Below are 27,845 nucleotides of genomic sequence, written 5' to 3'. Positions count from 1 at the left end.
TTTGAGTTGAGCCTCATTGATTATGGTAGTGGCAGAAGCAGCCGAGTGCGCATTGAAAATCAGTTTAAACTCTTAAAATCCAAGACGTAGCAGGAAGTAGAAATGTGAACTTTATAAGTAACTGTGGGTGGTGCTGTGCCTGCTTTAGCTCCAGGAGCCCTGGAGACATTTGCTACCAAACAGGCTAATGTTAACCCTCCTTAGAGTCTGGGTGGATAAAGGCATGATATTTCTGAATTAGTGGAGGCTAATGGGGAAACTCACAAAGAACCAAATTTACAAACTTGTATGTGGGTGAGCATTTAAAGAAAGCAGGGGAGTTGGAATGCGCCAGGACAGAAGTGGATATGGTGAAGCAGCTGTGCAGCAATGTGCCAACGTGTCTAAAGTAGAAGGGCAGCAGTACCTGGAAGAAAACCACAATGTTAATGTTCAGAATTAGATTGGATAGGTGGATAAAGGAATAGGGGATAAAGGGAGGTGGGAACAGGGTGGGTAAATGTGATTAGGACTATTTGCTCCCGTAGAGGGTAAACACCAGCACTAATCGCCTTTTTCTGTGTTGTAACGTCTATGTAGTTCTGCCTCCAAAGCAGCTAGGGCCAGCAATGTCCAAGTCCAGGCCGTTTTGGATGGCAAAGTTGTGCAGGACATAGGCTACAAGTATGCAGGACACATTAGCTGGCGCATACTGTACAGCCCGTGCCAACCTATCAAGGCAGCAAAATTGTTCCTTTAAGACTAATGGTCCTTTTGATCACTCTATTAGAGGTATGTGCCTCGTTGTAATATTCTTCTGCTGCTATTTGTGAAACTTTGTGGGGTCATTATCCATGAGAGCGGGGGGTATGCCTTGCCACCCAAAAGCAGTTTGTTGTCACAATTTTTTTCCTTGGAGGTCAGGAAGGGCTGAATTCCAAAGGATGAATGCATCGTGACAGTTTCGCAAAACACACAGGATCCTTTGCATGATTTCATATGTCATCTGTACATTCAGGGAGTGGAAGTTGTTTCTTTTAGGGAAGTTGAGGGGATTAACTATAGGAACTTGGAAAGCACCATGGGTGTAAACTGTTGTATCCTGGATCTTCAGAAAACCCATTAAAAGCTGGATGGCCCTATTTTGCTGCTACCTTTCTTTGATGCCACACTGACTGAATTCCCAATTCTTCAGAAAAGTGCATCAGTTACCAGACATACATGCCTGGACATCGCCCTGGCTGATATTAGAGGTAATATCCCCTATAGCTGCCTAAAATTACCCCTAGTGCCATTAAAGTTGAGTGCAGTCACCATTTTCATGGCCACGGACAGAGCAGTCTGGGCAAATCACTGTGGCTGCAGGTCGTCATGGAGTAGCTGGCATAGCTCCCCCGTTGCCTCTTTGGTGAAATTCGCTCTTCTGATACACATCTCCGCGCTAAGGTCATCATAGGTCCTCTGCTGCCTGGAGGGAAAGGGTATTAATATCTTGTAAAATAAAATCTTTAAATGCTGCCTCACTCTTCCTTTGCATCAAGATAATGGCAAACAAAGGTATGCCTATTGGGAATGCCATATCTGCTGAGAAGCCCTCACAGTTGGTGGGACTGGAGTCAAAATCTCATGATGGTCTCACTCACTGTTATTTTTCTACCAAAAGATAACACCTCACATTCACAAAACAGTTGGACTATAACCTGGTTTTGTAAGATTCCTTACATTTGTCAACCCAAGTCCATCACCGGCATATCCACATCCTCACATTTATTGACATTGAATTCCATCTGCCACTTTTTAGCCCATTCCTCCAACTTATCAATATCCCTTTACAGTTTCCACTGGTCTAAACAATTAACGATATGTTCTTGTTAAGTGGCATATGTTACGAGCTGGTACAAACTTGATGAGATGGGGTTCATGATATGTGGCCAGGGAGCAGTCAATTTGGGAATGTGCATATGGAGTCATAATTAGGTACTGAAGCTGTTCAAGCACCGTAGCAACAGATGGAGCAGATAAAAGATGGTAATCAAAAACAGCAGGTACTATTTGAGTTCGTGGACGATGAGTGGTAAGACGAAGGGGAAAGGAAGTAATTGTTAATTGGTGCAAAAGATTGGAGATTGAGAGCAGACTTTGAAGGGGGGAGGAGAAACAAGATTCTTTTTCCAGATAAAGATGTTACAGATAATTAGTACCATGTTTAGCCTCAGATTAGTGCCATGATCAAAGTTGATAAGAGTGTGGAAATAGTGGAACTGATGTCTTGTGGAAGATAAGACTAGAGGAGACCTGATAAAGTTGCTAAAATATACAGAGTTGATGGCCAAGTACAGAGACAAAGGATTCGATTTTTTTTTCATTGGTGGATTTGCCACCAGAAGTGCACTTGAACTGTTCCACCCCACTGTTACATTCCTGAAAACCCATCTGATTTTCCTCTGTGCACCTTCATTTCCTGGTGGTCTCTCGGCTCTATCGGCAGACCATCTCAGGGGTGAGAGGAAAATCCAATGCTGCTACAGCAGTTAAAAGGTTCCAGGCAGCCATTTTGTGTCTGTAACTGTGTGGCTCAGTCCAATGTCTGAGGCTCGTGCTTCCTCAGGGTACTGAGCCAACAAATTTAAAGATTCTTCAGTTGAGGTATTACTGTCCATAATCCGGCATGAAGGGAAGACAGCCCTCAAAGGGCATAATCTGCACCCATGGAAGTGGGTGGCCATGGCAGTAAGTGACACCTCAACAACAACTTGCATTTATATAGCACCTTTAATGTAGTAAAATGTCCCAAGGCACTTCACAGGAGCGTTATCAGACAATATTTGTCACTGAGCCATATAAGGAGGTATTAGGACAAGTGAGGTAGATTTTAAGGAGCGTCTTAAAGGAGGAAAGAGAAGTGGAGAGGTTCAGGGAGGGAATTCGAGCTTCGGGCCCAGACAGCTGAAGGCACATCTGCCAATGGAGGGGCAAAGGAAATTGGGGGTGCACAACAGGCCAGAATTGTTCTTGGAGGGCTGTAGCGCTGGAGGAGGTCATAGAGATGGGGAGCGGCCATGGAGGGATTTAAAGGGACGTGATCAGGTCCTGAGGAAGGAGGGCATTGAGCATGCTTGGGGGGTGTGTGGGTTTGTTAAGTTTGCCTAGTGATGTCTCATGGGTAACTCTGCTCTCCTGGAGCATTTTGATTGAAGATGGGGAGACATTTCCCAGGATCTTCCTGAAATTGGCTGCAGGTTTTTTTTTGCCTCCCCAGGGATTAGTATCACTACTGAGTGGGGAGGGCAGTGTACAAGTCTCCACTGTTTAATGAATAGGGTGAGTCCTGATGAGCTGCTTCTTCTTTTACATAGGAACAGGAGTAGGCCATTTAGTCCCTCAAGCCTGTTCTGCCATTCAATGAGATCATGGCTGATCTGTGACCTAACTCCATATACCTGCCTTAGCCCCTTATCCTTTAATACCTTTGGTTAACAAAAATCTATCAATCTCAGATTTAAAATTAACAATTGAGCCAGTATCAACTGCCATTTGCAGAAGAGAGTTCCAAACTTTGACCACCTTTTGCATGTAGAAGTATTTCCCAACATTGCCCCTGCAATTTATTTTTAAAAATGCCTAATTTTTAGGCTATGTCCCCTAGTCCTAGACTCTCCAGCTAGTGGAAATAGTTTCTCTCTACTCTATCTGTTCCCCTTTCATATCTTGAAAACTTCGGTCAAAACACCCCTTAATCCTCTAAATTCCAGGGAATTCAACGCTAGTTTGTGTAATCTCTCCTTGCAATTTATCCCTTGGAGTCCAAATATCATTATAGTAAATCTATGCTGCACTCCCTCCAAGGCCAATATATCTTTCCTAAAGTGCGGCGTCCAGAACGGAACATAATACTCCAGGTGTGGTCTAACAGGGCTTTGTATAGCTGTAGCATAACTTCTACCTCCTTGTATTCTAGTCTTTTAGATATAAAGGCCGGCATTCCATTAGCCTTTTTGATTATTTTCTGTACCTATCCTTGATATTTTAATGATCTACATACATGGACCCCTAAGTCTCTTGGACTTCCACTATTTTGAGCTTTTCACCATTTAGAAATGTAGGTCCTTTGTCGGTCCAAAGTGGTTGACCTCACACTTGTCTACATGGAAATCCATTTGCCACAGTTTTGCCCATTCTTTTAATCTGTTAATATCGCTGTGTAATTTTATGCTTTCATCTACACTGCTTACAATGCTGCCTATCTTTGTGTCATCGGCAAACTTGGATATGTGGCTCTCTTTCCCGTCACCTAAGTTGTTAATAAATACAGTGAATAGTTGAGGCCCCAACACAGATCCCTGTGGGACACCACTAGTCACATCCTGCCAATTTGAGTACCTGCCCATTATCCCTACTCTCTCTCTCCTGCTGCTCAGCCAATTTCCTAACCAGGTCAATAATTTGCCGACAATTCCATGAGTTTCAACTTTAGCTAACGGTCCCTTATGAGGGACTTTATCGAATGCCGTCTGGAAGTCCATATAAACAACATCCATAGACATTCCCCTGTCCACTACTTTAGTCACCTCTTCAAAAAATTCAATCAGTTTTGTCAGGCATGACCTACCCTTTACAAATCCATGCTGGCTCTCTGATCAGCTGAAAATTTTCAAGGTGTTCATTACTATCCTTAATCATAGACTCTAGGAATTTCCTAACCACAGATGTTAGACTAACTGGTCTATAATACCCTGGTTTCTGTCTCTCACCTTTCTTAAGTAGCAGGGTGACCTGCAATTTTCTGATCTGAAATATTGGTTCCTGAATGGAGAGAACTTTGGAAGATTATAGTTAGGGCTTCTGCAATGTTCTCATCTACTTCCTTTTAAAACCCTGGGATGGAAACCATCTGGTCCTGAGGATTTGTCACTCTTTAATGCCATTATTTTCTTCAATTACTGTTAATTTTCTTATGTTAATTATGGTGCGGTTTCTCATTCTTTTTTATGTTTGCTGAATAACTATGCACTTTTATTTCTTAAATATTTCTGGGAGGAAACAGAAGAAGGGTGAAATGCTGTTTAACAGCACATAATGACAACACTTTGGATTATATTCCTAACATATTAGTTTAGTATTTTAATCTCTCTTAATTTGCTTTATAAACAATGTGAATCAGTTCCACACAGTAGGATTCAATACAACCATGACCCTAGATTAAGGGGATACCTTTGAACTGCAAAGCACCACTGCTCAGGTAGTTTATCAGTCTATGCACACAGTCAGCTTCCACTTCTAACACTCTAGTGATAATGAACTGAATGACTGATATTCCTGCTGCTGAAAGGTTGGGAAACCAAATGGCCCAAGAGATGAGACTCCAAAAATACCTATTGATCCTAACTTTTGGTGTCATTCAGAATCAAAAGTAAGAGAGAAAGGAATTTTTTGGTAATGATCATGCATCTATTCTTTGCAAAATGGTATTCAGCTATTCAAAAAAAAAAACAATTACTAACTGGATTTAATAGCTGCAGAGGAAGTGTCCTTAAAATGGGGTAAGTAAGTTCCTTGCAAAAATGGAGAGAAAATAAGTAAATGGGTTTAACCCTGAAATATGGAACAGCCTAAGTGAATTCAAGGCATGTGTGTGGAATGGACAAGTAGATGGCGCTCAGTGGGAAGGTATTTTTCCATTGAGTAGTTTGTCATGGTGAATTACCAACAATTACTTGTTCTCTATGCCTTAATTTTGCAGACTATGCCACCTACTACACTGATAGAGTAATGACACTCTGCAAACTAAGTAACTGCTTGTCACGCACAGAACTGATTATAAATTCTACAGTTAGAATAAAGCTTTATATGTCACCACTACATAACAAAAGTAACAACTTGCATTTATACAACAGATAATGTCCCATGGTGCTTTACATAGGGGGAAAGGAGAAGAAAAAAGATACAGTACAGGAGGGGGATGGGTGAGCAGAACGTAGTAGGGGACAGGATATAGGCAGCTACATTTTGAATAAGTTGGAGTTTATGGAAATTCGAGAATGGGACTTTAGCAATGAGAACATTGAACAAATTGTTTTGTCACCTCTAGACTCAGTCATGAGAGGTTTCCAATGGAGATGAGGTGGGGCTGAAATGGATGATCTGGAGGTTGAAGTAGGTGGTTTTGGTGATGTATAGGGTATGAGGTTTTGAAGCTCAGTTCTGGGTTGAATAGATTGTCACGATTTTCCATCACATTGTTCAGCCTCAGTGGCATGGAAGTGGAATTTCTGGTGGGGGCTGAAAATTATGGGTTCAGTCTGCCAAGATTCCGTTGGAAGAAGTTCTTACTCATCAATTACTTTACTTAATCTTACACAGCCAATCTGACAGGACAGATAGTCAAGAGACTGAGAAAAGTGAACAGGTAGAGCTGGATTTTATTCCGTATACATGGAATTGAGGTAGAGATGAGCCACACTACCAGCATTTTTCTTCTATAACTGCTGCTTTGAAAAGGACTGATATTACTTTGAGCTTAATTGACCAAGTCTCCTGTTTCGTGGAATCGCCCGAGAAATTTTAGCAATTGGTTCAATGCTCAAAGCATTGAGGTTCATTTCTAGAGGAATAGAATGCAAAAGCAGTGAAGTCATGTTAAACTTATATAGAACTTTGGCTAAACCATACTTGTGCACATTTATGGTCATATTACAAAAAGGATATAGAAGCACTGGAGAAAGTGCAAAAAAGATTTATAAGGATGATACCAGAACTGAGAGGGTACAACTATCAGGAATGACTGAACAGGCTGTTGCTCTTTTCTTTAGAAAAGAAAAGACTGAAAGGCAACCTAATTGCAGTCTTTAAAGTTATGAAAGGGTTCAATAGGGTAGACATGGAGAAGATGTTTCCACTTGTGGGGGAGTCCAAAATTCGGGGCCATAAATATAAGATAGTCACTAATAAATCCAATAAGGAATTCACTCAGATTGGTGAGAATGTGAATCTCGCTACCACGTGGAGTAGTTGAGTTGAATAGCATAGATGCATTTAAGGGGAAGTTAAATAAGTACATGAGGGAGACAGAAATAGAAGGATATGTTAATAGGGTGAGATGATGTAAATAGAGTAGGAGGTGGTTCGCGTAGAGCATAAACCGGCATAGACCGGTTGGACTGAATGGCCTGATTCTGTGCTGTAAGTTCTATGTAATTGGTGGAAAAGGCTCGAGGGGTTGAACGGCCTCCCCGTTCCTATGTACGTGTGGAAGCCGAGCCTATGCTTGCAGATGATGTCACAAAGGAACAGTATGTCAATGTTGAGGGGGAGTGGGGAAGGTAGATCTTAGGGGGATTCCAGAGGGATCAGTACAGACGTGGGAAGAGAAGTCATTGCCGGACATGTGTTGGCTGCATTTGGACAGGCGGGAGCGGGACCACGCAAGGGCAGGCGGGAGCGGGACCACGCAAGGGCAGGCGGGAGCGGGACCACGCAAGGGCAGGCGGGAGCGGGACCACGCAAGGGCAGGCGGGAGCGGGACCACGCAAGGGCAGGCGGGAGCGGGACCACGCAAGGGCAGGCGGGAGCGGGACCACGCAAGGGCAGGCGGGAGCGGGACCACGCAAGGGCAGGCGGGAGCGGGACCACGCAAGGGCAGGCGGGAGCGGGACCACGCAAGGGCAGGCGGGAGCGGGACCACGCAAGGGCAGGCGGGAGCGGGACCACGCAAGGGCAGGCGGGAGCGGGACCACGCAAGGGCAGGCGGGAGCGGGACCACGCAAGGGCAGGCGGGAGCGGGACCACGCAAGGGCAGGCGGGAGCGGGACCACGCAAGGGCAGGCGGGAGCGGGACCACGCAAGGGCAGGCGGGAGCGGGACCACGCAAGGGCAGGCGGGAGCGGGACCACGCAAGGGCAGGCGGGAGCGGGACCACGCAAGGGCAGGCGGGAGCGGGACCACGCAAGGGCAGGCGGGAGCGGGACCACGCAAGGGCAGGCGGGAGCGGGACCACGCAAGGGCAGGCGGGAGCGGGACCACGCAAGGGCAGGCGGGAGCGGGACCACGCAAGGGCAGGCGCACACAGGCAAAACAACGGAGGAGAATGGTGTCATTGACCATATTGAACATAATGGAGAGGCTGAGGAGGACAAAGAGGGATACCACACTCTGGACATGGCAACAGAGGGTGTCATTTGTGACTTTCACCAGCACTGTGTTTATTGCCGTGAGCAGAGCAGAAGCCTGACTGAAGGGGTCCGAGTTTTGGGAGAGAAGTGGTACGTAAAGATACACTCAAAGACCCTGGGAGGATCGAGACGGGGCAATAGATGAGGATGGATGGGTGGAGAGTTGCTTTTTTGAGCAGGGGGATCGTAACAGCAAATGTGTACAGGAAAGGGATGGTGTCTGAGCAAAGAGGGTCAGGGATTGAATGCAGAGGGGATCAAGGGAACAGGAAATACTCCTGGAAGAGATGAGCTTAGAGCTGATCGTAGAGTAATAGGAGAATTTGCCAGAGGAGAGCGAGACATGCTAGTATTTAACATTCAATCTAGCTCTGGCGATGAATGACGAGTGGTTGTGGCTAGGGAGCAGTTGAGCAGGCCAGCAGTGACAGAGGTGTTGTGATGGATGGAAGGCCAGAAGAAAGGGAGTTTGAGAGTGAATTTGAGAGAGAATTGGGGGAGGTTTTTTTCTCTGAGGCAGATGGTGAGAGTGGTGGGGGTACAGGAAAGTAGAGGGATGTAAGTGGCCAGATAGTCAAGGAAGCGGTGAGAGATAGCTGTGTCAGTGATCAAACCCTCCGAAGAAGAGAGGCCATGAGAGATGGTGAGGTCAAGGGGGTGGATGGGGATGGGGAGATTGATACATAAATATGATATGTGAACAAAGGCGTACTAACCTAATCATATAAATATTACAGTAAGTACCTATGTAATATGTGTTGTGTGTCTGCATTTGGAAGCATCAGAGGGGGGGAACTTTATGCATTTTTTCGGGCTAAGTCTGTCGTGACCTGAATTGGGCTTGTTTGTGTTTATTAATTTGTCGGAGTTGAATTTTTCCCACTTTTAATAATGTTAGATACAGATGTGTCTGATGCTTTTTTTTAAAAAAAAAGTAAAGGACCTGTTTCCTCAGCCTGCTGCTGTGCCATGGACCCATAAGATGATGAAATATTCCTTTAAACGTCGATACTCAGTGTTGTGCCAAAAGTTTTTCTTCCATGGTTTCGTGATGGTGCTGGGGGTTAAGTCAGGCGGTCTGATGATCCCTTTTAAAAAAAAAACAACACAATTCTTGGCAGTGGAGGGGAGTCAGGGAAAGGCTGGCCTGACTGGTGGATTGGCTGGGCAGTGGGGGAAGAGGGATGGAGTAAGAAAATGCATCTGCGCTTCCTCACAGTCCAGAAAGGTTTGTACATACTGTCTTGTATTATCAGGCTGTGGCTTCAAGAACACTCAAATTTCAGGATCTCAAGAAACTAGTTAAAAATTGAATTGTTATCCCTAATAGCTAGCAATAAACTCGACACACCCATTAAGTCAACTCCAGCTGCACAGTTTAAAAATAAAGACAGCACATTAATTTCACTTTTAATATCTAAATCCTCAAATTACAGTTGTTATGCAAGAGGCCTTAACAACCAAGTAATGTCCGTCTGATGCAGGAAAGACGAACTAATTTTAACCTTATGTTGAACTGAGGTTCTTTTAAATCCAGACTATCACTGTTAACATTTCCATTATTTTTCACATACTTTCTTTTTATATCTTGGAGTAGGAGAGGCATTCATGAAGATACTAATTATGCAAAATCCCAGTTTTCTTGGTTTTCCTTGTTGGCTGCAGTCCTAAACAGCTGTCTTCCCGCAGGAAACCTGAGCTTGCGGTTCTGCCAAAAATGAAACCTAGTTTAGTGTCACATCCCGCAATCTGTCGATTTATGAATTTATACTTCTAGATGAATCCAGAATTTTGTGATCAAGTCCGATTGGGTTAATGCTAAGATAGAACAATTATATTACAAAGATTATTCATAGAAAGGGCCATCTGTATTCTGTCCATTGCTTAGCTTTAACCATGTAAAATAGATGTCAAAATTATTGAGATGGGTACTTCTTGATTGAGTTCTTCGAAGAAATAATGGAGAGGGTTGATAAGGGTAGTGCAGTTGATGCGGATGTGGACTTTCAAAAGACATTTGATAAAATGCCACGTAATAGACTTGTTAGCAAAATTGAAGCCCATGGGATTAAAGGGTCAGTAGCAGCATGGATACAAAATTGGCTGAGACAGAAAGCAGAGAGTAGTGGTGAACAGTTGTTTTTCAGATTGGAGGGAAGTATACAGTGGTACTCCCCAGGGGTCAGAATTAGGACCACTGCTCTTTTTGGTATATATTAATGACCTGGAATTGGATAAAAGGGACACAATTTAAAAGTTTGCAGATGATACAAAACTTGGAAATGTAGTAAACAGTGAGGAGGACAGTAGCAGACTTCAGGAGGACTTAGACAGACTGGTGAAATGGGCAGATACATGGCAGATGAAATTTAATGCAGAGAAGTGTGAAATTATGCAATTTGGGAGGAAGAATGAAGAGGCAATATAAACTAATTGGTAGAATTTTAAAGGGGGTGTAGGAGCATAGAGACCTGGGTTTCTCACATACAAATCTTTTGAAGGTGGCAGGACAAGTTGATACAGCTGCGAAAAAAGCATATGGGATCCTCGGCTTTATAAATAGGGGCATAGAGTTAAAAAGCAAGTAAGTTATGCTAAACCTTTATAAATCGCTGGTTAGGCCTCAGCTAGAGTATTGTGTCCAATTCTGGACACCACACTTTATGAAGGATGTCCAGGCCTTGGAGAGGGTGCAGAGGAGATTTACCAGAATGATACCAGGGATGAGGGACTTCAGTTATGTAGAGAAATTAGAGAAGCTGGGATTGTTCTCCTTAGAACAGAGTAGAGAAGGTTAAGGAGAGATTTAATAGCGATGTTCAAAATTATGAAGGGTATTTATAAAGTAAATAAGGAGAAACTGTTTCCACTGGAGGGTGGGTTGGTAACCAAAGGACACATAACTGGCAAAAGCACCAGAGGGGAGATGAGGAGACATTTTTTTACTCAATGAGTTATGATCTGGAATGCACTGCCTGAAAGGGTTGGAGGAAGCAGATTCAACAGTAACTTTCAAAAGTGAATTGGATAAATACTTGAGAAGGAGAAATTTGCAGGACTGTGGGCAAAGAGCTAGAGGAGTGGGACTAATTGGATAACCTCTTTCAACGAGTCGGCACAGGCACGATGGGCCAAATGGCTTCCTTCTGTGCTATAAGATTCTATGATTCTACCTGTGCACTTTAAGTAACAGCTCTAAATGCTCATTGTAACCTCTTAGGATGTATGCAGCTACTATTAGGAACACCCTAGTCTGAGCCTTTAAATAAAATAATTGGTGATGGATTTCTTGTTTTTTTTTTCCCATTTCCAGAATGACACAACTGCTTCCTTCCCTCAGCTCAGCACAATCCCATTGTCCCAGCAGACTCCACCTCCGCTGCGTATCCTCATCTACAGGAAACGATTCCTGATTTTTTTTTTCTACCACACACACCAGCTGCTCTCAATGTGTCTTCTGGGACTGTAGGCAGGCAAACATGTGTTTCGGGCACCTTTCATCTTGATCAGATGAGTGTTTTCACTCATCCCACCAAGCAAGGGTAAAGTGCTTACAGTTGCAGATTTAAAAAAAACTTTTAAAATTCATCTCAGAATTTTTCTCTGGGAAGCGGGAAGCATGTTGGCCCTTTGTTTTAGTTCTGGATCTGCCAGTAAGTGCAGAGCTGCAGAAGGAGACATTTAGTTCAAGGTTTCGAAAAACAGGACAAAAAAAATCACTAAATAAAAAGCAAAATACTGCTGATGCTGGAAATCTGAATTTCAGGCATTTAAAAAAAAAATCTATTAACTATTGTGTGCCTTGTACCAAAGTACCAGAATCTTTAAAAACTTTTACTGTAGGGATGCAGCAATACTGTGTAAGTTGATTTACAGAATTATGGTATAATGACGCCATCATGTGGCCTGGCTAAGAAATGCAGGAAGAAGTTGCAGTGGTTAAATAGAAGAAGCCTTTTTTGAAGAGAAAATGCATTTCAGTACATAATTCTGTTCATGCAAAATGAATATTCAGAAATAGGATGTCCTTTTTTGTTAATGAATCAACAATCTTACTATTTTTGCATCAATAGTTGCAAAAAATTGCATCAGTTTAGAATAGTGGAGCCCATTTTGTTAGGTAAGAAATGACAATGGCAGAGCTATCATACTTCTTGCTCCAATTTTTAAAGTTGTGTAATATTCTCCTTTTCATATCTACATGTCTATATTTGAAATTAAATTACATTTTGTCCATAATCTTTTTTTTGTTTCACAACCATGTACTGTGCAAGTAGCCAGAGTGTAGAAAAAATGGATCCCTTTTGTAATTTCAACTACTCACACTGACTCTCACGCTGGGATGTGGTATGAGAAAAGTTTATTGTCTGTTAGGCAATACTCTCTCCCTCTCCATCACAACCTTTCTTGTTAACCCGAAAAAGTTGATTGAAGACTTGAATGCTGCTCCTTTAACTGGGGAAGCTTTGGTATTTCTTTCACACTCCTGGACACAATATAATAAAAAGCTTACCTGATAGGTGATCATTCTCTTAACTCTTTCCATCATATGTTTTTGTGCCTTTATTTTATTGGTACTGCTTTGATCATTGCTGCTCTGAACTTTCCTCTGTTTTTCTTTCTAAGCTCCAAATACATCACACCTCCTTCCTGAATCTTCGCTGCATTGAAATCAAATCTTATTGCACTGTCGTTCTTTCTCCAAAACATCAAAATTCTGGAACTCTTTCCCTCGCTCAGTCTTTCCTTCCTCCTACAATCTTCAGGTTTTTAAAAGCCAAGCTTGACGTCCTCCAATAATTACTACCTTCTGATCTACCTGATCATGTTTTGCTCTTTTTAATCTTTGTGGTGTCCTGCACTATGGGCCTTGCCTTTCACCTTAGTTTCTCAATTTCTGGGCAAGGTTGGCCTTTCAATGTCAGTTCAAAACTTGATCTTATTAGGGTTGGGTGGACAGAGTGTTTCTCCCAATCTGAGGGGGAAGCTCTGCCTGGTATCATGCTGTAAACTGACTGGAGCTTATCCCAAATAGCCTGTTGTGTTAGCCACTGACTTGTGTAGGGGTGTTTCGTCACAGCTTTTATAGTTGTGTTCACAGAATGTTGCAAAATGCAGTGCAAGTACTTCTGTAAACTTGCACAAACTTTTAAAATTTCATTTTATTACTAAGGTAGTTACAGAAATCCTGTATTCTAAGATGGCTCACAGATGACTGTAGAAAACAATTATCCTGTCCTTTATCACAGCGAATGCAGAGTTTTTCACTCTAGGAAGATCTTAAAATATACTGCATTGAGAAAGACTGAACAGTGAAATTTTATTTAAATGATAGCTTTGTATTGTCTGTATTACAAACTGTGACAACCTATGTATAAACTTCTCCCCCAATATTTATTTTGGGCCTGATATGCTATTTTTTAGTTGAACTTTGAGACCGGATTCTGTAGATATGGTTCTTGTGTCTGCAGGAACGAACAGGCACGGGGAATGCAATTTACCTTCCCTCCTCTTGGAAGACACCTGACTTCCACCCAATTGACACAACCTCAATCAGGAGCTCATCTATGGATTCGAAGTCATACTCTACTATAATGTACCACTAAAGCAACAATGCACTGCTCAACCATGTCACCCCATAGTTTCACCAAGTTTCTCAACTTTATATATGACCAAAGATGGTTTTAGATATAGGATATTTGATGCAGACAATATCGTAAACCATGTAAACAAAGCTGAAGTGAATTCCAAGATTGTTTTACAGGCTTTAACTGCCTCCACTGTATTTAGTTCATACAAGTTGATCACCTCAGCAGTGCATAAGGACAAAAAATTGTGTGTATACCTCTTTCTAAATTCACTTATCATTTTCTAATTCAATTTTCTCTCCTTCTTTGACTCTCGCACACTTTTCTCAGTGGTGTCTATCTCTAGTGTCCAAATCTTTCTCACTCTTTATCAATCTTTCTGTAGTCTCTCCTTCCCTTTTTCTCCTCTCTTCTGTACATCTCCCAATGTCTCTGTAGCTTTTGCACTAATGTTCTCACTTTTTATGTGTTACCTTTTTTAAAGCCTAGTACATACCGAGGAGGAATCCAATGTCTACCAGCCAGAGGTGAGGACAGGATTACCCAGGAGTTGCTGAAACATGTGCAGGTAAGAGAGAAATTGGGGCTGGGGTCTGAGATGAAAGGAAGTGGGAGTTTGGGGTTGGTGCTGTAGGATTTTGGACTTTTGATGCTTCTTTTAAAGAAGACTAAAGTAATGGACTTGAATAAAACCCTTGCTTTCTTTGTAAAGAACACAGCTGTTAGTTTGACCAAAATCAGGATGCATATTGTTCAGGATGCTGAGAGAGAGAAACATATGTGTTAGCCAGATGAAATGGAGCCTTCATAAGATTATACCTGAAGTAACTGATGAGAAGCAATGCAGACAGTTGGAGATAAGGAAGCAAAGCCTGCAAACTGATAAGGGGTTCTTTGATGTTTGGGAATTAAATTTTGGAAAGGAAACTATATAAAACAGCTCATTCCACAAGGGTTTTGAGGAGAACCATTGATGATATCAGAACAAGACTCAAACTAAGGTTCCTTTCCTATGATCAACTCGGTGAAGGAGGCCCTTTGGTCCACCCGAAACCTGCTGGTCTTCCAGCTGAAGGAGCTGTTCATGACCAAGTATTGCCGACTGGCACACTCCAAGGTCCAGGAGTACGTGCTATGGAATGCACTGAATTGAGGTGCGGCCCACGCAAAGGCTCTATGGGGAAAGGCCACCGTGTAAGGCCATCCCACCTTATCTTCTAATACATGCTGTAGAATACATGTACTGTGTTTTGAGTTGTAACAATGGGATCATAGTGTGTATGATCTGTATTGTACTGTTTTGAAATTGTAATTGTGATATTTACATTGAACTGTGTGTATTCTTAAATGTTATGAAATAAAGTATATTTTGAAATAAATAAGAAAGAAAGGAGCCTTAATTTCTCCCCAAGACACAGAATCTGATCAATTGGGTCTTGGGTTGTATTTACTAGAAAAAAGGTGGTATGACGAGCTTTCTTTCTAGTAAAATCCTGTCTTGCTTGTATGTCATATATTAAATTCTTTAAAGTTAGAAAATAACTAAAGTATCTCGCTTTTTTCTTAGCCTTTTGTATTCTGAATGAGAGAAAAGTAATCTTACAGTGCTAGTGCAGAGAATTGAGTGGATAGAAGCAGCAGGGCCAGGACGGGAGTGGGCAGTCCGAGGTTTGAGCTGGAGCTTAGGAGCGGCGCAAGCAATCTGGAGCCTGGTAGTCCTTGAAAACTGGATCATGGCAGCACTTAGGGGGAGAAGGTCTCGCAACACGTTGCATATTATAGTCACCACAGACAAAACGATCCCTAGGACTCTGATAATTGAGCCAGGCCATTGAGAGTAGGTTATAAGGGGCAGGAGAAAGAAGTACAAATTGTGACCTCAATAAACATTGGGTCTCAGGGCAAGGATGGGGCTCGGTGGGGGAATACAGGGTATTTGGGAAAATCCCAGACTCAGTAGCCTAAACAACTAGAGATGGCTAAACATAAGCAATGCCACAGGATTTTTCTGATGGAGCCTTGGAGGTGGCTCCTTTCATGTTTGCAGAGGGATCTTTGATGGAAAAGCTTCCCAATAAAAGATAAGTTTAAAAAGTACCCTGAAGATGCCCAAACCAGCCTGTTTGTTCTACCATATGCCAATCAAATTTTCTACATCGCTGATTGGTCAAAACCCTGTAGCAGAAAGCATTTCTATCTTCTAATCACTTCCTGCCAGTTTGTTTTGGGAATTGTAGTCCAATTATTGGCTTAGTGCGTAGGCTTGGAAGGGGCTCTTTATATAAAAAAAATGTGTACTTGAGGCAGATCATCGCAATGATAGATCTGAAGTCGGGGATGTTTATAATGTGCAGTGCTATGTGCTTGGTCATTCATGAGAAGTAGCAATTGAAATGGACGAGCTGTTCAAGTTTTTGTGTTAATTATCTTGTGTTTCATATTTGAGTTCATAGTTCAATGGATATGGAATCAAAATGGCCAAAGGATATTGAAAAAGTGTTTTGATGGATTCCATTAGTTAATTCTTATTGGCAACATTTTATAAGAATACTTCTTAGAAAAAGTGAAAATTATGTTTTTTTTTAATGCTATACTGGTTTTTGAGTGGCTAAATGTCCCAGTCACTAACAACCAATCAGCATGATTTGTGCTCTTCGACCTGTTGGATAATTTCCCCTGCCCCTAACCCTAATGCAAAAACTGTTTGATATAGATAATTAATCTCCAGGGAATTGTCAAATAAACATTTCAAAATATTAACCAGGATATTTGTAGTAATCTGCTATGTTACCTCAATTGTTTGTATTTTATTCACCATTTCCATTTACTTTTAATTTTTTTTCTTTCTTTAATAATTCTCTTCCAATCCTCCCCTTGCTTTTCGATTCAAATGAGATTATTCCCCTTTTGTGGTTCCCTCTATTGCAAAATTTAATTTATTTTTGTCTGAGAACCTGTGTATACATTTTTAAATGATGTATCTCACTGTTAATTGTGCATAAATCTTGACTGTTTATAAAAATTAAAAGCAAGTAAAATGCCAACTTTTTTTTTCAAAAACGGGAGGGAAGGGAATATCTGAACCTGGGGCTGGAGCAGAGATTAGTGCTGAGGCAGGGATTGCTGGAGGGGAGAGTGCTTTGAGGTAAGCTCATATTAGGAGGGAAAGTAGCATAAGCAGGATTTGCTTAGGAGCTGATTAATTGGTGTTCGTAAATCGAGACAGTGGACTTGAAAGCGGATGCCGTCAGGTTAGCTCGAAGCCAGGAGGGAGTGGGGAGGCTTGGGGTAACGCTCTGGCTTCTGGAAGTTGTGATCCGATTGCTTGGTCATGTCACATCACACTCTTTGTAGAATTGGGCTCTAGAATTTGTGCATTTGAGTTAGAGACCAGGCCATGCATTATAGAATCATAGAAGTTTACAACATGGAAACAGGCCCTTCGGCCCAACATGTCCATGTCGCCCAGTTTATGCCACTAAGTTAGTCCCAATTGCCTGCACTTGGCCCATATCCCTCTATACCCATCTTACCCATGTAACTGTCCAAATGCTTTTTAAAAGACAAAATTGTACCTGCCTCTACTACTGCCTCTGGCAGATCGTTCCAGACACTCACCACCCTTCGAGTGAAAAAATTGCCCCTCTGGACCCTTTTGTATCTCTCCCCTCTCACCTTAAATCTATGCCCCCTCGTTATAGACTCCCCTACCTTTGGGAAAAGATTTTGACTATCTACCTTATCTATGCCCCTCATTATTTTATAGACTTCTATAAGATCACCCCGAAACCTCCTACTCTCCAGGGAAAAAAGTCTCAGCCTATCCAACCTCTCTCTATAAGTCAAACCATCAAGTCCCGGTAGCATCCTAGTAAATCTTTTCAATCATTGATTTCTGTTGTTCAGTTATTCAGCTCAGAACATTAGGGTTCAACTGGGTAGGTTGGTTATGAATTATCAGGAGATTCTGTACATGTTACAAGGTCTGGCTGACCAGAAGTTGTTGGAACAATTGGAAAATGGATGGATAAGTTTGTGATTTTTATCTTCTGATTTGTTGAATTTTGTACACGTTTATTACGTTAGATATTTTATTTCTAAGGGTACATAGGGTGGAGAGCTGCTTTCATTTCAGCTGTATATCAGAGAAAACTTGTTTTTGATTGTGGAGAAAAGCTTTGTACAATATGATTAGTGAGATAATGAAAGTATAAAATAACCAACAGGAAAGCAGAAAAAAACAGAACATGCACTTACCCTATGGGGAAGAAAACTGATGCATGTTCACAACAGACACTAAGGGCTCGATAATAATGCAGAGGCGGGTTGTGAGTGGGGGCAGGGCGGGGAGGGGGGGAAGATTCCGACACGCCAGAAGTTTTGGCGTGTCGGAATCTTCGATTTCAACATGGATACCCAATTATCATTTTACTTTCAGGTTTTGCGTCTCCAGTGCACGTCAGTGGGCGTGATGCTCACCCGTGTGATGCAATCTCAGCTCGACTATTTAAAAGGCCAATTCAGAGATGGAATTTGGACGAGTTGGGAGCTTTTGGAAAGAGAGGGCAAACTTACAACATGGACTCAGGACATTCAAAGGCTGCGCCCTGTTTTAGTGACTCCTGACTTGATGTACTGGGTGCAGCACGGAGCAGGAAGGAGGTAATCTTCCCCAGCAATGGGAAGAAGAAACCTCCTGCTGTGTCACCAAGGAGGTCAGCAGTGTAGCAATGTGCCCCATACTTGGAACCAGTGCAGGAAGCGGTTTAATGACCTAACCAGGTCAGAAAAGGTGGGTATAGTTGCAGATTCACCTAAATCCTCTTGTGCACACGCCTCCCCCCCCCCCCCCCCCCCACTGTGTCTCGTCAAGCATACTCCATCACATTACTCCTCACAGCCACTTAAGTTTGAAGAGCACCCATCATTTCACTTTCTATGCACTTCCTCACCTCCCCATTTATCCGCCCACCACTGCCAATCACCCCAATCTTTTTTCAATGTTATGCATCTGCCTGATAGTCACTCTCACCGAATGCACTGCATCCATCGGGTGAACACATGCCTTACAGTCACTTGTAGGTCTGCTGTTACTCCGTTGCAGGAGAAGCGAGCACAAAATACAAGGGAGAGGAACAGAGGCCACCCACCACAGATAGTGCAGCTGACATCATCAAAAGAAGAGGCCATGGAGATCAGTGGTATCTCTGCATCCTTGACCATCAGAGATGGAGAGATTGGAACTTTGCAGCTGCCTGGTGATAGAAATAAATATCTCCGACCCACATCTCTTACAAGAGCAAGTCATGTTGACTTGATTTCAGCAACGAGTGAAATATCATCTTAATTATGCTAAGAAGCAACAATTTTACATTGCCAGTACCAATTCATATCCGTCACCCCTCTTCTCCAGGGCCTTCACTTGTAGAGCAGCAGTTTGTGGACTTTCCCGATGACGATTCCTCAGAGGACCTGATTCTTGCTGAGGGTGCACCATCACAGGACACGTGCTTACCAGGCACCAGCACGGATACACGCACTTTGGTGAGTTCTGTTGGACAGTTAGTTGGGTTTTCACCTCGTGAGTTACAGTTCACAAGTGAACACGAGCAGAGAGTGGTGGCAGGGACAGCTGTGGAGAGTCCCCGTCGCAGGGCGCACTCCTCTCCATCCTCTGCTCAAAGATGCTGAACCACGGGGGCTATCAGTGAAAAGGAGAATTAGTGAGGGACAGCAGCAAATTTGCGAGGTAATGGAAAAAGTGCCATGCACACTCTCCACAATAGCAGAGAGGATGGAGGAGTCCAGCTCGAACATTTGTGGATTGATGCTACAGGCCATTGCGAGAATGTCTTCCATGGATAAAGTGCCTCTTCCGTGGAACTTCAATCGCAGTAATCAAACCAGTCCATGCAGGCCCATGACCATGGCCATGTAGACTTTGGATGCTAACATTTCTGCCGCCTTAAACAGATACATTATCCGTGGCCTTACAAGGGGTCACTAATCTGCACCAAGCTGCTCCCCCTCAGAGAAGAAGGAGTGATGTGGCGCTGGCCCAGGAGAGGGATGATGGCGAAAGGGGACATGGAAGTGGGGACTCCACTCAAAGTGCTCCCATGCCTCACCCATCGCCCCACCCCTCAACCAGTACCCAACATGCTGCCTCCTCTCCCAATGGCCGAGTCTGCCCCTGCGCAGGTGCAGCTGGAGCAGTCTTTGGAGGGGCCCAAGGACTCCAAAACCCAAAGGTCGTCAGCCAAGAGCATCTTAGCATTCAGAGCAGCTTGCCTCTACTCCTGCTGAAGCCGCAGGTGGTGTACCACCTATGAGCGGTAGACAAAGGAAAAGAAATACATTGTAGTTCATCAAAGATATGCATGTGGGAGTGTTTGTAAAAATGTTATGTTTCCTTTTTTTAATGACCTCATTCATTTGCATCACTTCCCGTGTTACCCATTCTTGAGTGCCGAGTGTCAACTCGGGTTTTCAGTTGCTTGGTGATGAATGAATTGTCAGGACCTATTGGTGTGTGTGCAATGGGTGGATGTTTGGTTACTTTCCGTCAGTGGGGGTGGGGGGGGGGTGGTGATGGGGTGGTGGATGTGATGGTTACTTTTGTCCAGTATGAGTGACTAACTGAACTTTCAAGATATGTGGACATCCTGAGCAGATGGTCTGGTGTTGGGTGCCCCATTTTCATCCTCCTCCTCCTCCTCCTTCATCGGAATCCTCATCAGATGATGAATGATGAGCGTCTTGTTCCTCCTCCACCTCTAGTCCTCACTGCTGCGCTATTTTGTGCAGAACGCAGCTCACCGCAATCATCCTAGAGACCCTCACTGGTGAGTACTGAAGGACACCTCCAGACATGTCCAGGCATCTGAAGCGCATCTTGAGCATGCCAATGGTTTTCTCGATGACACATCTAGTTGTCATATGGCTGTCATTGTAGCGCTCTTGGGGTTCATTGGTGGGGTTCTTCAGAGGTGTTATCAGCCAGGTTTGAAGGTGGTTCTGTGTGCAAACAGGTTGGGGGACGTTGGACTAACTCAGGATGAAAGCATCATGGTGGCTTCCATGGAATCTGGCATAGATCTGCATGAACCCTGTGGTTGCACACCAGCTGAACATTGATGGAATGAAATCCCTCGAGGTTGATGAATGCTCCTGTTTAATCTGTTGGTGCTCAGATTGCCATGTGTGTGCAATAGTGCAATTCCCTGTACCTGTGGGAAGCCAGCCATTGACCCTAATCAGAGTGCTTGCTTATTCTAGCTATTGTTATCACAGGGAAAGATTACGTACACCCCAGCCCTGGCAAACAATTCATGTGTCACCAGGCAAAAAATTGAGGGCAGTGGTGACTTCCACAGACACTGGTAATGTGTGGCCAGCAGGGAGCAGCTCTTCTTCTAGGAGGCTGCAGATGTCTGTGACTACCTGTTGTGACAATCTGAGCCTCCTGAAGTACTGTCCTTCAGAGGGTTCAAGGAAGCTGATACGCTGTCTGTACACCCTATTAGGTGGGTAGTGCCTCCTGTGACCTCGACCCCTCCTCTCTCCATTGCTCCCCTCTCTGTTGTCCACCTGCGGCATGACCTTGCTGCCATGGATGGTGATTCTTCCTCGTCCAAAGTCCAATCTGAAGCAGCCACGGTGCCCCCCACCCCCTCCAATCCTGATGTTCTCCACGTGCACATCTCCAAACTTTACCAATAACTCTGTCATAACAAGAACGCTCACCAAACCATTTACCAGAGGGAGCTGAGAAAGCAGCTGTGAGCACTGAGCCTTTATTCATATTGGGACACCTGACCTTTAACTATCCCCGTGAAGTACCGCTTAACCTCACCTCCGTTTTACTGCTGAGATTCCTGAGTCCTGGGAAACCTGTGCTGGGGGCAAATCACTGCCAAAATCTCATGAAAGGACTGTAATTGACGTGTAATGATGGATCTGCCTCTCGAGCGGGCTACTCGAACGGACCCAAACACGCCTCCATTAAAAGCAGAAGTTGGAGGCTGGTTGGGGTTTGGTTTCAGATTTGTGAAATTTTAGCCCCCCCCCCCCCACCGCCAGCAGCCACTGTTCCACCTGTCGTGGGGGATTAAAATTCCCCCAAAGTCTTCAGTGTCTGGATGTTAAGCATTGTTTGGGCGGAGCAAAGAGAGCAAAATCCAGCAGCGATGATTGTACGACCCTAATAGAATACTCCTGATTTTTCTTCCATTTAAATCAGGCAAGTTTTATAACAGGGTGACATCCCTCCCTAATCAATTTTCCTCTATACACTTCACCTCGATATTCAACTTATTCGCAAATCAGAGAGTGGTGAGAATGTGGAACTCGCCACCACGTGGAGTAGTTGAGGCAAATAATATAGATATATTTAAGGGGAAGCTAGATAAGCACACAAGGGAAAAAGGAATAGAGGATATGTCGATAGGGTGAGATGAAGTAAATAGAGTGGGAGGAGGCTCGTGTGGAGCATAAACATCGGCACGTCCTGTTTGGTCCTGTAAATTCAATGTAATTCTATGTAACTTTTACGACAGTCACAATAAATTATGTAGATATATTTTTATGGATCAGAAACTTATCTTACCCAAGTATCTTACACAAGAAACTTATGTGCCCAATTCAAATCAATGGGAAGAAAAGCCGGGCGGGCTGTATAACTGACGGCCTATGCAATGGCACTAGTTTTACATCTCCCCCGAAGGTGAAAGTTCCGCCTCTCATCACTGATTCTCCAATCAGAAGAAATAGTCTGCGCCTATTCAGCCTATCAAAAAATATTTGGAATTAGAATAGTGCTGCAGTATTACCCCCTCCCCTTTCAATTGTGAGTTCTCAGATTTTGAGAATATATTTGAGCCATTATTACAGCTTTACAAATGTCTAAACATATCTAGTGGCCTCCTTACATTAGCTGTATTGTCTGAAATAATGCAATTTCCTTCTGTTTGTTTGCACTGGTTTTATATATTGGGCCAGATTTTGCTGAAAAAATGATGGCGTCTGAATGACGCCCACAGTTATTAATGCGCAAATTGGCCAGCAACTTATCGCGAGGGAGAGATATGCCGTGAATTGCAAATTGCCCCAAATTGCTGGCTGATTTGCGCCGCTCCACGTTAGCTTCATGAAAACGGCATCTTGCGCTTAACCTCCGTGATTTTCATGAAATTGCTGCATTTGCCCATTAGTTGCCCATTAAATTCGCCACAAAGTTAAGTCTGTTAATTAACAGCATAAGTACCTTTTTAACGATATGATTGTTAATGACTGCCAATCAACCTCTCTGGCCTATTTCCCTCTCGATTTCTCTTTCTGTACCCGATTTGACATTGAATTCACCCCCTTTAATTCACCCTCCTTCTCAGTCCTTCCTCTGTTTATTTCTTAATCCTTTAAATCTCATTGGTTAAGGAGATAAACTCCTCGTCGTTCACCAAGGTCCCAGGTAGCCTGTTTCCCTCGCTGTGCCTTTACCAGCTCTCACTTTCTGCAACTTTATGGGCAAAAATTTTTAAAAGCTAAACGTGCATGAACAAGTCTAATGGGGCACGCTCCAGCAAAATCTGACCTATTATGTTCAAGAAGAAATAATTGTCCAAAAGGCTTGCATGAAACACTAACTATGAACACATCTTTTGATGATATTGTGTAGTCCTAAGTATCAGCAAGGATTAGTTATTGATAATTTACCATAGCCAATATATTCATGTATGTTAAGTGTATAATTTATTTGATTTATTCTATTTATATGCAGACAGTATTGTTTGAGTATGTACCCATCACATCTGATATTACAGAAAAAGACTAATTTGGAATAATTTAATTTGCCTTCTATGTACATAGACACATTACAGAATAAAACCAAAGTCTTTTGGCCTCAGCGTTTTAAGAGGGTGAGTTTTATGTGGTCATCAGTGAGAAGGGTTCAGTGCTGAGGAAACAACATTGTCACTATCATTCTGCGCACTCAGAAAAACTTCGTTATCATAATACTGGAGCTCTTAAAACCTAATCCTACAAATAAATGCATCAAATGATATATGCCAATGCCTTTTGTGAATTATTTACAATGAAATCCCATAAAAATGTATGATAAATAGTCTATGATTTCATAAATACTTATTTACAACCATTTTGGGTAAATAGTTTAAAGCAAACATAAATAAAGTATGTTGTTTCTGCCATTCATTTAACTGAGCTCATCAAGGTTATATTTAAACCATGCTTTTGTACTGACATGGCCAAGGATACACCAGTTTATCGCAAATCAATTAAATAAATGCGGATTGTTAATGTATGAATAAAATGTATATTGTGGTCAATATATTTTACTTGTTTACATTATTACTATGTACCAACCTTGCCCTGATGATACATACTGCCAACATTAAATATTTCTTAAATTAAACTTTAATGATAACAGAACAAAGAATGTAATGGGATGAACAAATAATTGTTCAGTGGTTTGACACCATACAACAAACACTCAGCATTCTGGGGCAATACACTTGCACCATTATAAAACAACATTTAAATACATAAAATACAAGACAATTTATTTTTGATTTGTTTACAAAATATTTATATGTATTTACTTTTCACAAATATTAGCAAATTTGGAATAAAACATTTATATTAGGCTTATAATGCTACACAGGAAAATGCTTTGCTCCTTTTTCCCCATCCTGGAAAGGCAGTTGAGGAATGAAATCGTATCTTGTACTGCAAAGCTTCAATATTTAAGGCTTTAAAACCAATGTCAGGTCACCAGGACGTTGTAGAATGTAGAAGCAATAAACTCTGAGGTATTGGCCCTGTTAAGAAACGTTTTTGTGTTCACTGTATATTGATTAGAATTGTTTTAAAATGTAACAGTTACAAGCACTTTTATATATTTCTCAGACATTGCTGCTGATGAGATTCTGATTGACTATTTAGTCACCAGTTTTTACTGTTGATTAAGTAGATAAGGCTTGGAAATATGATTTTCAATTGATGTACATGAGAAATTTTGTTTAAAAACTGGTCTCATCATTTTGGCACTTTGGGCGCAGATATTTGATGTTGGCACGTTATCAGCGACTGTACGGAAGGTACACTTACTAATGTTGCCAAAGTGCTGGCACAAATAATTGAGCATTGATCCAAATAACGTTAACTAACTCTTGTAGTCTTTTTATTGATTTCCCACTCATTTTCTTTTGTTCTTTCCTCACCAGTTTTCTTTCCTCCTCTCCCAAAGTGTTGGCTCCTTGCTGGGGTTTGGTGCTATAGGTAGTGATCACCCTCTGAGACCTTACCCAAGTAGCCATTACTCGTGTGTGAACTTCAGTTGTGAATGTTTACTTGTTATGGGGTGGCGAGTGTGGCGGGAGGAGAATCATCACAGCTGATCCTGTCTGCACCTGACCTCCACATATCTAGCAGGGGTCTGTGGATAGCAGTTAAGAGCAGGAGATGTGTTTAACTTCCCTCTCTCTAACTAAGGGTTGCTGAGGCTAGTCATAATGCCCTACTGTCCCACCTCAGGTGAACAAGCACATAATGCAGTACTGAGGGAGTGCTGCAATGTCAGAGGTGCCAACTTTCAGATGACTCATGAAACAGAGGTCTCGTCTACCCTCAGGTGGATGTGAAAGATCCCATGGCACTATTTCAATGAAGAGCAGGGGAGTTCTCCCCAGTGTCCAGGCCAACACTTATCCCTTGGCCAGTACCACCTATTTCTTTGCTGTTTGTGGAACCTTGCTCTGTGCAAATTGCCTGTTTTTCCCTAAACTGCAACAGTGACTGCACATCAAAAGTACTTCATTGGCTGTGAAGTGCTTTGGGATGACCTAAGATTGTGAAAGGTGCTATATAAATGTGAAATCTTTTTTCTTTAACTGAATACAGACTGAGGGTGAAAACTAAGACTTTATGGTCTGTATGCTTTAACTACTAAGATAAACTCATGCCATCTAGCATCATAGTAGATACAGCACATGAGGAGCCCATCGTGCCTGTGCCAGTTCTTTGAAAAAGCTATCCAATTAATCCCATTCCCCTGCTCTTTCCCTATAGCCATGGAAATGTATAATTTATCTCCTGAGACAAAATATATTATGGTCAAATTTGGGTCAAAATCTATTCATTTTTCCTATTTCAGTATTAAACTACTATTTGAGACTCAAACATCCCCTGGTTAAGACTGCCAAACAGACCAATAGTAGATTGTTGCAATCATCTTATAGAAAGACCTATATGGTAAAGTCTTTAACAATTGAAAATAATGTGGTTGTCTCCTGGATTTGGGAAAGGTTATTTTTCCAGTCTTATTTATGTTCCATTGGTACAGTATGTAATCTTGTTGCATTCAGTATTTCTGAACATTTATTAAGTCTCCTAAAATGAAGGTTCGCTTCTGTATTATGTACAGTCTTGAAGTATAAGCAGACATAAGAGTTCTCATGGATGCTTCCGATTGTGTTGTCGGGAATTGATCTTTTACTGTGAAATTGACAATTTAGAATGATACCACCTCACGTCCCATATTGCAATATAATCGATGACTGTATAATATACAATATGGAAGCAATCCACAGGTTTTGCACCAGAAACAGTTTGCTACAAAGTTCTGCACTTTCCAGAAATCTCCTTCACTAAGGTGAATAATCTGGATCCCTATTTAAAGGCTGGTGTCTGCAGTCTCTGATTTGGGTACAGCGGGCTCAGACACAGTATCGGCTTGTCCATCTCTGCAGAAGAGCACAGCGGGGTTTTTACAGGCCCACATGGCGACGTCTCCATGGGCGGGGCTGGAGGAGGACATCCTGCTGCCGGTCCCATGCCGGTTGACATAGCGGTCCCTTATCCTGTCCGCCCGACTCCTGGCCTCCTGGCTCTGGCTCTGGCTGGACAAGTACGCCGCTATGTTTCTAGTCCTGTAGCCATCTTCCCTGTTCCTGCCGAAGAGCATGGAGATGTTGGGGTTCCTGATGGCGTAGATGAGCGGATTGAGAGCCCCGTTGGCCCAAGCCAGCCAGATGGCCACAGTGTCCATGATGGGGGTGAAGTGCAAGTCACCAGCGGCCGTGATGATCCCCATGACACAGTAGGGACCCCAGCAGCAGATGATGAAGACGATCATGATCAGCACGGTGGTGGCCGTCCTCATCTCGCTGTAGAAGCGCAGCAGATGGGCATAAGTGGTGACCGGGCGGACTCGGATCTCCGACAACCTCACCGCCTTACAGATGTTGTAGTGACAGAAACACATCAGGGAGAAGGGCAGGAGGTAGCAGATGATGATCAGGGCCATGCTGTAACTGGTGCCCATGGGGGAGCTGCCCGAGTGGAAGATGTACATGCAGTGATAGAACCCCTTCTTGTGGACAACCAGTTGACCCTGGGCTTGCGAGAGGAGGTGCCAGGGGAAAGAGAAGAGGACCGCGGTCAACCAGGCGGCGGCCAACAGCTGGATGGCCCGGCGTCCGCCCATCTTCTCCTGGGGCTGCCTGACGATGGCATAGTAGCGATCGAAGGAGATGAGAGTCATGGTGAGGGTGGAGATGATCCCGAAACATGAGTTGAAGAAGCCGTTGGCGACGCAGAACCGGTCACCGAAAATCCAGACCCCGTCCCGGCTGAAGAGCATGATGAAGGAGAAGGGCACACAGAGCAGGGCGGTGAGCAAGTCGGACAGGGACAGGGACATGATGAAGGCGTTGGTCACCGTCCTCAGCTGCCGGTGTTTGATGATCACCACCATCACGGCCGAGTTGCCCAGACTGGAGAGCAGGAAGATGAGCAGGAGGACGAGAGCCTGGGAAGCCACGGCCATGCCGGGGAGCAGGGAGTTGGGGTCGGGCTGGTCCCCGGCTCCGTCCCGCTGAGCGGCCCCGCTTTGGTTGCCGACGGCCGTGCCCGAGGTGTTGGTCGCCGTGAGATTGTCCAACAGAGGAGTCCTGGTAGGAAGATCCATCGGGCTGAACAACACATCCGCGAAATGGAGGATTCATCACTGGACTTTTCTCAGCAGCGAGACACACAAGGTCGGTGGAAGCGGCTCCAATGGCAAATGGACCTGGACCCGGACCACCCGGAC

At 43.3% G+C, this 27,845-nt stretch overlaps 1 protein-coding gene across 1 annotated transcript; it reads right to left on the bottom strand.

Moving 5' to 3' along the window:
- Nucleotides 1–24,030: 24,030 nt before the first annotated feature.
- Nucleotides 24,031–27,845, bottom strand: LOC137326133 (G-protein coupled receptor 135). Its single transcript, XM_067991003.1, has one exon. It carries the CDS (start codon nucleotides 27,720–27,722, stop codon nucleotides 26,427–26,429), a length of 1,296 nt encoding a protein of 431 aa, XP_067847104.1. The 5' UTR covers nucleotides 27,723–27,845; the 3' UTR covers nucleotides 24,031–26,426.

This window comes from Heptranchias perlo, chromosome 10, assembly GCF_035084215.1.
Source record: "Heptranchias perlo isolate sHepPer1 chromosome 10, sHepPer1.hap1, whole genome shotgun sequence".
Lineage (NCBI taxonomy): Eukaryota > Metazoa > Chordata > Chondrichthyes > Hexanchiformes > Hexanchidae > Heptranchias > Heptranchias perlo.
This window is presented reverse-complemented; position numbering and strand designations above follow the sequence as displayed.